The sequence below is a fragment of the Siniperca chuatsi genome, linkage group LG19 (assembly GCF_020085105.1).
Source record: "Siniperca chuatsi isolate FFG_IHB_CAS linkage group LG19, ASM2008510v1, whole genome shotgun sequence".
Taxonomy (NCBI): Eukaryota; Metazoa; Chordata; class Actinopteri; order Centrarchiformes; family Sinipercidae; genus Siniperca; species Siniperca chuatsi.
The window spans coordinates 23,406,722-23,418,813 of NC_058060.1; the positions used below are offsets into that span (position 1 = coordinate 23,406,722).

The window sequence follows — 12,092 nt, forward strand, 5'->3', positions numbered from 1 at the left end:
ATCTGCCAGGGTGTGATAATATGTTGCTTCCTATCCTGTTATCTCTAGATCAGGAGCTAAGTATCTTGATATTTTGGGAAAACAAAAGTTAGTTTTCTCGTGATAACGAGACATTTATCTGGAGTAAAAGAGCTTTCTCATGAAAAAACAACTCTTAAAAACTTAAAAAGCTGAAATGTTTGTTTCTGCTGACCTCCAGTGGTTTAACTTCCCACCTTGCTGCAGTGATGTAGAAGTGTACTTTAGGGTGTGGCAGTACACCGTGACATCACTGTTGGGTGTTTTCAGGTCTACAAGATGCATATTCTTACCAATAAAAAGGCAACATTTTAGACGACCATGTGGTGTGATCTTTCCTTCCCCCACATATCCACAGACAGGGAGGGAGGATGGATGTTTGAGGGCTCGTCATGGACTCAAACCTGCTGTCTGTTTTGACTCACTGAATGTGGGAGGACGTGCAGTCGAGAGCAGAAACAGTCCGATCTTCTGTCATTCAATTTGCTGCCATTTTAGTGCATCTTGTATCTGCTGTGTGTCAGTGAGGTTTTCTTTAAAGGATCCTCAGCAAAATCAAAATGACTGCTGTTTAATTTGTTTTATTTTGATTTGATTTTGATTGCATATACAAAGTCATGAATCCCATCTTGCAACAAACCTCTCAGATGGGGATCTCAAGGGAAAGAAACCCAATTAAACGGATGCAGTTTAACTGTATCAGTTTAGGGCTTTTTGGCAAAACATTGTGTGGGCACTTTTTAAAATATTTTTGAATAAAACCAACCTGCAACCACAATTTATAAACATAACCACATGCTACATATCAATCTTAATGTAAATCTGAATCACACTCACCTTGCCAGACTCCATTAATGGCAGACTGTGAGGAGAACCTCTCTCCACCAACCGAACCCTGAAACACACAAATGTGTAAATGTCACAGTTTTGTACAGTGAAGAGAGGGAAAGTTAAAAATGACAGCACAGACTGTGGTACCTGTCATGTCGCAGCGCTCTCATGTCCACGTACACAGTAGTGGGGTCCGGTCCCGAAGTGCCCTGCAGCCAATCGCAACACAGACACAGTGAGCATGTGATGAGGAAGTGATATCCAGGAGCCACGCTGGCTGTAGCTGCACCAGCTTCTTCAGAGATAAAGCCGGTTTGAAATGAGATAAAGACAACAACTACCAGTTCATTTTTTTTAGTACCGGAGTGTTTTCTGGCTCTTTAAATTGCGGAAGATAAACAGTGAGGTGAATTTGGCAACACCAGTACCAATACCAAGCCCACAGATACCAAAACAATACTTTTGTTTTAAGGAATACAAACATGTTTTTCTCCAAAAACTTTTTTGTCAGTTGACAGTTTTAAAATGTTAAATATTGTCTAAATACATGCAAAATACAGTCTAAAATTGGCAAAATCAGGAATCGGGAACTATAAGTAAACGAAAAGATCACGAGTCTGATCATATATTCCATTCCAAGTTTCAGTATGTAACAGTACGTAAATAAAGTTTCTTCAATTGATCAAATTAGCACTTCATCTTTGTTAATCAAAGTTTTCGACACATGGATGATTTAAACTCAAAGTATTTATGTGGCTGTGAGGTGGCAAAATGCAGAGCTACAGATGAATGAAAGTGCTTCACTGCACAACATTTAAGGCCTTTCTGTGGTCGCAGTGTGCAGCAGCTGCTCGTACCTGCAGGCAGATGGCCAGGTTCACTCTGCAGCCGAAGGCCGTGCTGACAGATCGCGGGTGAAGGCCGAGGTCTTTGAAGAGCTTAGAGAAGGAGTGTGTGAGCGACATCCTGGGCCTCTCCTCCGCCACCACGACACAGGCCCGAACCCGGGACAGATCCAGACCCCGAGCCTGGACGAGAGACAAAAATGTGTCACATAGAGGACTGAGGGGCTTCTTCGTATCTGTTTGAGGGTTTTCATTATGAGACTGACTGGGTCTACATTTCTTATTATTTTTATTTAATTTAATCCTGTTTATATTGGCTTTAGTTTTCAGAAGAGGTCTTTGTATATACGCTGTAGCTTCCTACCTATCTTGCACAAGCTTTTGTTTACTTCACTTTATCAGTGTAAAAACACACCTAAATCCATCTTGTCCAGGTGCAGCTTACTGTGAATTAAATCTCCCAATGCAGTCACAGCACTGTATTCTGCTCCTGTTAAAATTTCTTAGTTTCAGTGAATAACGCACAAAGTTAGATTCCTCTGTAGATGTAGAAAAGAACATTTTGGGCATGAATCATTCAAATTTTTAACAGAAGCAGATGACAGTGTTGTGAGTCCTGTGGGAGGGTTTAGCCTTGGTTTTAGTGCTAAGGTAAGAATTAAGTTAAGGTTAAAGTAAGAAGCTAGGGACTGCTTTATGTCAGTGACGGTCCTCACAAGCCGAGAAATGAAAAGTATGTGTGTTCTGTGAAAAAAAGCCAGTAAGTAAAGATCTAAAGATTTCTACTTTTCGCTCTGCGTTTGGCCTCCAGTCTCCATGGAGACTTAAAGAAAGATAATCACTAAAATTAACTCTGCAGCTTCCATCAGTGACCAATCAGAGGCATCTGTAACTTCAGCAGTCAGACGAGGCCTCAGGCTGAGCAGACACAGACAGAGTGAGTTAATTACCTCTAAACCAGAGGACAGAGCAGGGTGAAGTCAGTTAGACAGAGTCAGTGTCTGTGGATTTATCGGCATTGTGGGAAAAGTCACCAGCCACAGGACACAAATCACCCTCTGACTGTGACTGAGGCATTATTATTATTAGCCATTACAGCTAATCATAATTAACGATTTAATCATTATTAATTATTGGCTAAAAGGGCTCTTTTACACTGAAAATTTTGACCTCAGTGGTCTGACGTGCTAAGAGGAACAAGGTTCAGGATTTAGGAACAAAAAGCCCTTTTAGACCAAATAGTTCCAGGAACTATGTAGCCACAGGAACTCAACTCAGGAACTAAACTAGGAACTAAAAGTCAGTTTTGTGGATTCCTGTTTGTGTTTCCACCGCATCTTAAGATCATGCAAATTAGACTGATAATGCGTTAATAAATGTGTTTGAGGAGCGCGAGAAAACAACAACACAAAGACAAAGACACGTGTTTTTGTATTTACTGCAGCGCTGACGTTTGAATAGATGTACAGTAATAAACAGATGCAAAGGAGCCAGGAGGAGGTGGGAAAGAAGACTGAAACATCTCCAAAGATGTTTTATTGTTATTTATGGTTTTCTTCTGCTTAGTATGTGCGAAACAATCGTTCAAAATAATCAGCAAATTAAGTTTTGTTTCTCTCGTTCGTGCAGTCTCCATCTAGTTGGGAAGCTGACAACATAACTGTGTTTTTAACATCAATACACGTCACAAGAAATGTCTGTTCCTCATCCTAATATTTATACTAGTGGCACTCAGTGTTTCCTTATCATGTGACTGAAGTTGTACAAATTCTAGCAGACGCAAGTTTTGTTTTTGACCAATCAGCGACATGGAGTCCTGCAAACTCTGCCCCGGTAGTTCCGGAGATATTGGAAAGCAGCACCCCCAGAACAGGGACTATTTTGGAACCTGAAACTATCATAGAGGAACTAAATTTAGGCCCTGGTTCTGAAACACAGGCAAGGGCTCCGATTTCCTTAAATGGTTCCTGGGCTCCTGGAAAAGTTCCTTTGGTTGAAACATTTCACAGCATCACGAGAGCTACCAAAATCAGGCAAATTAGACTGATGGCAAATTAAAACAGGATGGCCTGATGTGACGTAATTTTTGCACGCAGCAACACAACACACTACGCCAGGAGCAGGGACTTTTGGGACCCAGGATCCAAATGCAGTCAAAATGCAGGTAAATAAATATCTGAGTTCCTAAAAATGTTCCTGGCTTCCTTGAAAACTTCCTGTGGTTGAAAATGGTTTAAATATGTAAAATAAATGTCACAAATATTACATGAATCGACATGTTGGTTGTATCAGTGTCTTGCTGACCTTGAGCGCCTCGGTCTGCAGGCCGAGTCCTTTGGTGCAGAGCTCCATGACGCTGTAGGAGCAGAAGGTGTCTCGCACCCTCAGCTGGCTGACGGCCAGCAGCCACAGCGCCGGGTTGGACTCCAGCTCCACCGGGGGAATCAGGATGGACTGGTGGCCTGAATACACACTGCAGACAACACAACACACACGTTCTTCAAGGACCTTTTTAATGGTTACATGCAATAAGATGACCATTTATCCAGTGTATAACCAGTTGGTCTCGTTGAGCTCGAGATGTATTTTACAGAGAAACCTGAGAGACATTCATTTACTACAACAATCAGGTGCAAATGTGAGTTATTGAGGGGGGATGAGAAATTCTCATACGGAAGGTGATTTGCAGTCTGCTTTATTTATAAGACATTCAGCAGCAGAAATCTGCTCTCGCCAAGTGCAGAATTTATGAGCTGAGGATTTAAAACTAAGCAGACCTGAGATCTGGAACCAGAGTGAAAAGATTTAAGGACAGAGAGCTCAAACGGAGGGGGGGGGCTTCACAGAAAAAAATCTCTGTTCTTCTTATTAAAGAATGCCAGACAACTTACATAAATCCTAATTTGAGTATAACATGTACTGAACCTTCTATGATAAAAAAGGCTCTCTGGTGAACTATAATGACAGATGACTGCAATTTGCATTTTTGTTTCCTTAACAGTAGTGAAGTTTTTTGTCAGCGATTATAAAGAACATATATTATATAAAAGTATACGGACACCCGAGCATTGTCATTTGATACATTGTTATTATGAAAACACTGATTATTGCCACTTTAAATCCATTTTTAATGGTGAGTAAGTAGATGGAAACACATTAAAGAGTTGCACCAACCTGCAGAGACACCAGAGGACAAAGCCGAGGCCGCAGTAGGGATCCAGACAGATGGCCACTTCTCTGGACGGGTACAACTCACACTGCAGCTTCACTGACCGACAGAAGGCTCCAACGGCATTATGGGACATCTGGAGAGAGGGAGGGAAGGAAAGAGAGACACAACAACACACACACACACAGACGAACAAGAAACAAGGTAGAAAGACGGACAGTTAATCTTAAACTTCAAGCTTAAAATGTCCCCTTTTCAAGAAATCCATTTTATTTTAAATCAACAACACATGCCTTAGTTGGGTTTGGTAGATGCAGTTTGTGTAGCAGGACTAACAAAAACTTTATTAGACTTGGCCTTCTTTATCCAAACACAACAAGGCCTGGATATGCTCAAAATTATGCTCCATATTTAAATAGACGCATCAGCTCGGATGTAAACGGAGACAGGACACAACGTTCAGTTTGGTGTTTATTTCACGTACTGATGTTAAAAAAGCTCTGGGGTTTCTACAGTGAGCCAAATGTGCTTTTATTCTGCTCTTTAATCAGGTTTCCTGTATGTACTGTACTGTGTGTTGACTGTTACTGCTCTGACAGCTGAATTTCCCTCTGGAGTTGAAAAAGTAATGAATAAATGGAACAAGGAGGAAAGCCTGCCCAGGCGACGGGACGAGAGGCTGTAAGAGGTTTGGCTCGAGTGATGAGGATTAGCGCTGAGCTGACCTGAACTCCGGCCAGCATCCCGGTTGTCGACACACTGAAGTCCAGATAGGCCAGACCGTCAGGGTTGGTGGGCTTATGGAGAGCTGGAGGCTTCTTCTTTGGCAGGTCATCTGCAGTACACACACACACACAAACACATTTTTCTTTTATTACACTCAAGAGTCTGTTGTGTTACATTCATTTTAGAAACACTGACCTCAAGTTGAACCCACAATGCTACTATAGCAGCTTGGAGTAATTTTACTTGCATGGACATAAAAAGTAACTGTGTGCAAAACTGACTTATTTTTTGCAAACATTGTTGGATGTAATTTTTGCCCTGTAAAGGGACAAATGTCCTGAGTTCAAACCAGATTTTTTTATTTTCATAAAATAGATGGAAAAATGGAAATATTTCAGGTGCACAAAAAAGTTAAAAGTTCAAATTTTTATTCTCCTGCTTAATGTTTACTGTAATAGTGACCAACAGTTAACACAGTCACATTACTGAGAATCCTTCCATCTGGATCTGTGTGTGGGCTTACACAGAAAATGAGTGCAGGTGTTTTGGAGCGTGTTATGTACTGGTGTGTGTGTTGCCCTACACACTGGGTTTTGAGTTGAAGGGTACCCTTTGCTTTCTGACCACTACTGGCACCAGCGGCGCGCTGTTCGGATGAGCGGTTCCCCGTTTTGTTTGTATCTCATGCTGTTGACGGTTTCACGCTACAGCTGGTGGCGGTCACGCACAGTGTTTTTCCACCAAATTAGCTCTGGTTCTTGATCCGGTTCCGTTCAAGATTCTTGGAACCTTGGAGTTATCGAGGGAACCGGCCCGCGTTTTCCACCAGTTTTGAGTGGAACCACTGTAATCAAGGATGCGTCATCAACAGAGGGCGTAGTATAATGCACAATGACCTGTAGAGTATGACACGCCCACTTCGGTTCGCAAGGAAAACCTGCTATTTTTTGGTTCCGAACTAATTTATTTTTGATGCTCCGAACAGTTCAAAATTAGGTGTTCGAACTGGAACGGAGCCGGTTCCATGTTGGTGGAAAAGGCCTAACACAGAAACTTAGCAATTTGCCAGTAAAATGCGGGGAAGAAGACTGCTAGCTAGAAAACGTTGATGTAAAGAATACAGGTTTCAATTTTTTTTTTTTTTTAGTTTTGCTTTCCTCAGGGTACCTTTAAGGTTAGGGTTGAGGTTAAAGGTAAAATGAGAGTTGGGAACATGTTCTTGTGATGGTCAAGGTTAGTAAATAGAATGTAAATACTCTTCACAAGTATAGTAGAACAGGTCTCCGTGTGTGTGTGTTTGTTAGACAAGCTGCTGTACCAGTGTCGAGGACAGGCGGCCAGTTCCTGATGTCCACAGTGGCCGTGGCCTCCTTAGAGCGCAGCAGCTTACAGATGACCGCCGTGGTCATCACACAGGCCGAGTGACTGACCTGCAGAGAGACGGGGGGGACGGGTTGCAGTTATAGGATAATTTAATTTTAATAATTAATTTAATTCTTTTCCCTCTTCCTCTTTTCCTCAAGGAGCTCAGAGGTCAGCTACACAGCAACAGTCCTGGAGCCAGCAGGGCTTGCTAGAGTGCCTTGCCTAAGGACACTTTTTATATTTAAATATCGGATAAAATAACAAAAGTTTTCTATGCAAACAAGGTGAAAAATAGAAGGAAGATAGGATGTGAAAAAAAAATCATTATCTCTCTCCCAAAAGTTGTCCGTGCGTAGTTTTTAGTTCATTGTTAAATAGTTTTAGAAACTGAAAAACATAAGATAAGATAATCCTTTATTGTTCCGCAGAGGGGAAATTCAGTTGTTGCAGCAGCACAGAAATAAGTACAGATAAATAGAGAAAGGTAAACAATAAATAATTAGAAGTATATAAAATTAAAATAAGAATAGAAATAAAAATAGAAACTACACAAGAGCAAATAAACTCAAGTGTTGTACTTAAACTAATAGTGCAGTACTGTCCCAAACAAAGTGAATTAGTGGTGTGATTAGTAACAGCAGAGTCAGCAGAAACGGACTTTGAAAAACGCAAACAGACAAAGTAGCACTTTATAGTAAAATCTTTGACCTCGACGATCATCTTGACGGTGGGCAGGGTGGTGGAGATGTTCTGAGGGTGAGGCGGCCGCACCGTGATGGGAACACAGCCGGCGTACAGGCTGCCGTAGAAGGCTGCAATCAGGTCTATACCTGCAGGACACACACACACACACACACACAGAAGTGTGAATGATCAATTCAGTTTTATCAAATGTTCCAAATCTACAAATGTTGTTCTGTAAATAAAAAGCGTGCATCATCTCTGACCTGGTGGGTAGACCAGAGCGACGTGGTCCCCTTCCTGCAGACCTCCTCTCTCCATCAGCAGAGCCGCCACTCGCTCCGCCCTCTTATGGAGCTGCAGGCAGGTGAGGGAGCTGGACACCGCCCCCTGGAGGAGGGGAGGGAGAGAGTGATGAAAGGATCGACAGGAGAGCAGGATGGATCTTAAAGTTATCGGCTATATACAGCAATGTCCTCATTTACTTTATTAGTTATCTCTCCCTCAGCGTTTGTGCATCAAGACCCAGCTTTGTGTCACTCACTTAGGGTCGAGATACTCTTTTACAACCAATGCACTCAGATTACAGGTCATATTTGTACTTTATATAAATAGTTTTTAGCTAGTGTGCTGCAGATTATAAAACCAATGATAAGCTGTGGCACAGGTGAGAGACTGATCTTCTGTAATATGAATTGTAACTGTGGTCAGAGGTGTGTGTTGTTACCCGGGAGCTGAGCAGGGTATAGAGGACGTGGTCTGGTGTGGTCTGAGCTCTCCACTGCAAAACCTCCGACAGGAACAGGAACTGAAAAACACAATCAGAGCCGAGGTTGTCACAAACACCTGCGATTTTATCACCCTGAACTGTGTTTACTTTACCACAGATCCTGACATTTACACAGACTTTGTTTGTGTAATCTGTGTGTGAAAGTAAATAACAAGAGATCTTATTCCCGCACATAGTTCCACACATTTCATCTTGAAGCTGAAAATACTCCACCCAAAGTAAAAAATAAAAACCCTTTCTGATCTAAATTCACTGTGAACAACAGTAAAGCTGCATCCAACACGTTTACAGGTGCCATAAAATGTTGTGTTTTACTGAGAATTTCTACTATCATCAGCACATCATATAAAACTGCACACAAGACAGGTAGTACGTTTTTATACAGCCAATATAGGAGCTGGCTTATCCATGTGTAAATAAATCTTTAGTTTTATCCATCATATTTAGTAATGCTGCTGATAGTGCATGACTTTTATACTGCAGCAGCTGAGTCTCTGCCTTCTATCCAGTACATTAAAGTGGTTTAATCAATATCACAGTGAAATTTCAAAGCGGGTAAGAAACGACCTGCCGATGCGTCAAACTGCCTCGGAGGAATACATTTATGACCAGTTTACTGAAACCTGGCAGCTGAAACAGTGATTGGCCTGTTTAGAAAGTTTATTGGCTGTTTATGATTGTAAATCAATGGGAACTCCTGATAAAGTCAAGATTGTTAGCTGTATTATTTCTCGAAAATGTCAAATTTTCAATCAATTACTAATCAAAACAGTCTTGACCTTCACTTCAGCTTCTAAACTTCTGCAGTTCTGAATTTATTCAATGATGAAAAAGAGGCATGTCTCTCAAGGCAGAGAGGGAGCTATTCTTTTACCAGCATTAAAAACTTTACATTAAGTTACCTGATAACAGATCTTTTTAATGAAACCTCAGTTATCAAAACATGCTTATACAGTATCATCAAGAACAAGGGGAAAGCGCTACTTAAACCCGACATAGAAGCCTTGCCGTGTTTACAGTATAGTATTCACTTGTTTGTGTGATTGACCCTGAGAAAGACCGGTGTGTGGTCGAGACATGTTGGTCTCGATTATTTTCATTATTGATTTATCTGCTGATTATTTGTTTGAAAAATGTGTATCTTACCTGGTCGTTGTCGTCAGTCTGCCCCAAATCTCTGCCACTGGCCTGAGCGATCCTCTTCCCCGACACCAGATTCCCCACCATCACAGAGGCAGGTCCGATCTCTGCAACACACACACACACACACACACACACACACACAGGATCAGCACATCGACAGCTATAATTAGCTACAAACCAAGACCATTTACAGACAAACAAACACACGCTTCTGTGTATTCAAATGACCCTGTTTCCCACCTGGTTGTTTCTGCCGTGGTTTGGGCAGGTTGGTGACGCAGGTGTGGGGGCACATGAGGACGTTGCAGGGGTGCAGCCCCCCCTCCAGGTACAGCTGCTTGATCTCTGACAAGTGGATGCCGCCCAGAGGAGTCTTGGGCAGAGTGTTGGCCGGGACCAGAGCCAGGCAGAACACACCCACCCCATGGATACTGTCAATGGCCTGGGGGCAAAGTATGGTTTAAGAAACATGTGGTTTGGAAATCTATTTGTCAATATACTCCAAACGAATGAAGTAGAGCAAAGTTTAATATCAAAATGTAAAGTTTTGTGTTTTTGGGGGGGTTTGAATACTAGAAAGCCTAAAGGATTTAAAGCATCGACTGAAAGGAGTGAATACGTATTATTTTATATTTTATTTCGCATACATACAATAAAGAGCATACAAAAACATTTGTATTTAAATTATACACTGCTTACTTGCACCTTGTTTGGGGACATATATGATCAATAATCAATCTTACATTCTGACAGTGTTGCTGAATTAATTCGTGGTTGTAACTCTGGCCTGAGTTCAGTGTTGGTTAGAGCGTGGTGTTAATCAATCCCCATATTGGCCATGTCAAAGTCTCTTAACATTCAGGAAGGGCCAGAGCCGCCTCTATTTCCTGAGGAGGCTGAGGTCCTTTAACATCTGCCGGACAATGCTGAGGATGTTTTATGAGTCTGTGGTGGCCAGTGCTATCCTGTATGCTGTTGCATGCTGGGGCAGCAGGCTGAGGGTAGCGGATGCTAACAGACTCAACAAACAGTGACATTGTGGGGGTGGAGCTGGACTCTCTGGCGGTGGTGTCAGAGAGGAGGATGCTGGACAAACTGCCTGCTATCTTGGACAGTGTCTCCCACCCGCTCCATGACGTGCTGGTCAAACAAAGGAGCACCTTCAGCGGAAGACTCATCCCCCCACAATGCACCACAGAGCGCCACAGGAAGTCATTCCTGCCTGTGGCCATCAAACTCTTTAACTCCTCCCTCTAAGTGTCAGTCTATATGACCCTAAGTCACTAAACTGGACATTGATCATTACATCTCTGCAATACTTGACATAATTGCGCAATATTCTGTGTTAATACTCCGGTGCAACATACTCTTTTCAGTTTAAAATTCCCTATTTATTGATATTTATTCATACTTCTCTTACTGCTGTGCAATATCCTCCGTCTCATTATAATCTTAATAAGCTACACTTAACTTCATGCACTATTACTTTATACTGTATTATTATCATCAACCGGTAAACCCACTTGTACTTCACACTTATTTTATTTTATACTTATATCCACTTGGTACTTCATTTATCTGACCTGTATTATAGTGTATTATATTTTTTGCTTAGTACTTCTATTCCTGTGTGCACTGACGTGACAGTGAGCTGCTGTAACAAAAGACTTTCCCCTCTGGGATCAATAAAGTTTTTCTGATTCTGATTTCAGTCCTCATTATTTCTGTTTGGATATCTTAAACGATTTTATAAACAATGCTAGTTGAGCAGAGATTGGGCCTAAAAATGAAATAGAGAACATTTATACAGCTGTTTTAAGTGTACATGGCTTTCTAGTGTTGAGGCAGCAATAATAAAAAAATGTTACAGTAAATGCCAGATTGTTACTATGGAAACCCTTTGGTTAGGAGAGAGTTAGCTTTTTGTTCTTATAGTCAGTTTTACATTTTATCTGACACAAGAACTGAATCTGGGAGCTGGACACAATAACAGCGACCACAGTGTGTGAGAGGTGATCCACCTGCAGCACGCGGCTCATCCACTGGAAGCTGTCCTCCTCTGTGGAGTCGGGTCTCTGCTCGGCCACCACCACGATCCTCTCGTCCCTCAGCACCGTCACAGAGAACACCGCTATCCTGCAGGGACGGAGGAAAAAACGTCAGTCAGTACAGCTGAGAGCCCGCCTTTATTTCCACCTTATCTTCTGTTCTTCTTCATGTTTCTATTTCAACGTACTGCAGCTGCTACTGACCATACTGCTGGCTCATAAACTGGGCTGACAAATTGGGCTTACTGTTAGCAGAAACTGATCAGTAATTCTCCTGAAACCTGCATCACCATGCAATAAATTAGCTGTAAAAGCCAACATGATTTCATCAGTCTGTGTTTCAGCGGAGAATTTTAGTGTCCTGTTATGTCCAGTCTGACAATAAAACTTGCAAAAATGACTACTTGGACTATTTCGCACACTAATGGTTAGACTTGATGATAATGAATATGACTACAAAAATATTTAGCATCAAA

At 41.8% G+C, this 12,092-nt stretch overlaps 1 protein-coding gene across 3 annotated transcripts in view; it reads right to left on the minus strand.

Moving 5' to 3' along the window:
- LOC122866781 (disco-interacting protein 2 homolog C-like) overlaps positions 1 to 12,092 on the minus strand; it is a 60,236-nt gene that overhangs the window by 8,224 nt on the left and 39,920 nt on the right. For all 3 annotated transcript variants that reach the window (XM_044176884.1, XM_044176885.1, XM_044176883.1), the window contains 13 exons: positions 11,590 to 11,704; positions 9,809 to 10,010; positions 9,572 to 9,672; positions 8,363 to 8,443; positions 7,902 to 8,025; positions 7,663 to 7,784; positions 6,908 to 7,019; positions 5,589 to 5,698; positions 4,869 to 4,999; positions 3,999 to 4,167; positions 1,707 to 1,877; positions 997 to 1,058; positions 856 to 913 (listed from right to left, as the gene is read on the minus strand). In XM_044176884.1, the coding sequence (XP_044032819.1) occupies positions 856 to 913; positions 997 to 1,058; positions 1,707 to 1,877; positions 3,999 to 4,167; positions 4,869 to 4,999; positions 5,589 to 5,698; positions 6,908 to 7,019; positions 7,663 to 7,784; positions 7,902 to 8,025; positions 8,363 to 8,443; positions 9,572 to 9,672; positions 9,809 to 10,010; positions 11,590 to 11,704 (1,558 nt within the window). The remainder of the gene's footprint in view (positions 1 to 855; positions 914 to 996; positions 1,059 to 1,706; positions 1,878 to 3,998; positions 4,168 to 4,868; positions 5,000 to 5,588; positions 5,699 to 6,907; positions 7,020 to 7,662; positions 7,785 to 7,901; positions 8,026 to 8,362; positions 8,444 to 9,571; positions 9,673 to 9,808; positions 10,011 to 11,589; positions 11,705 to 12,092) is intronic.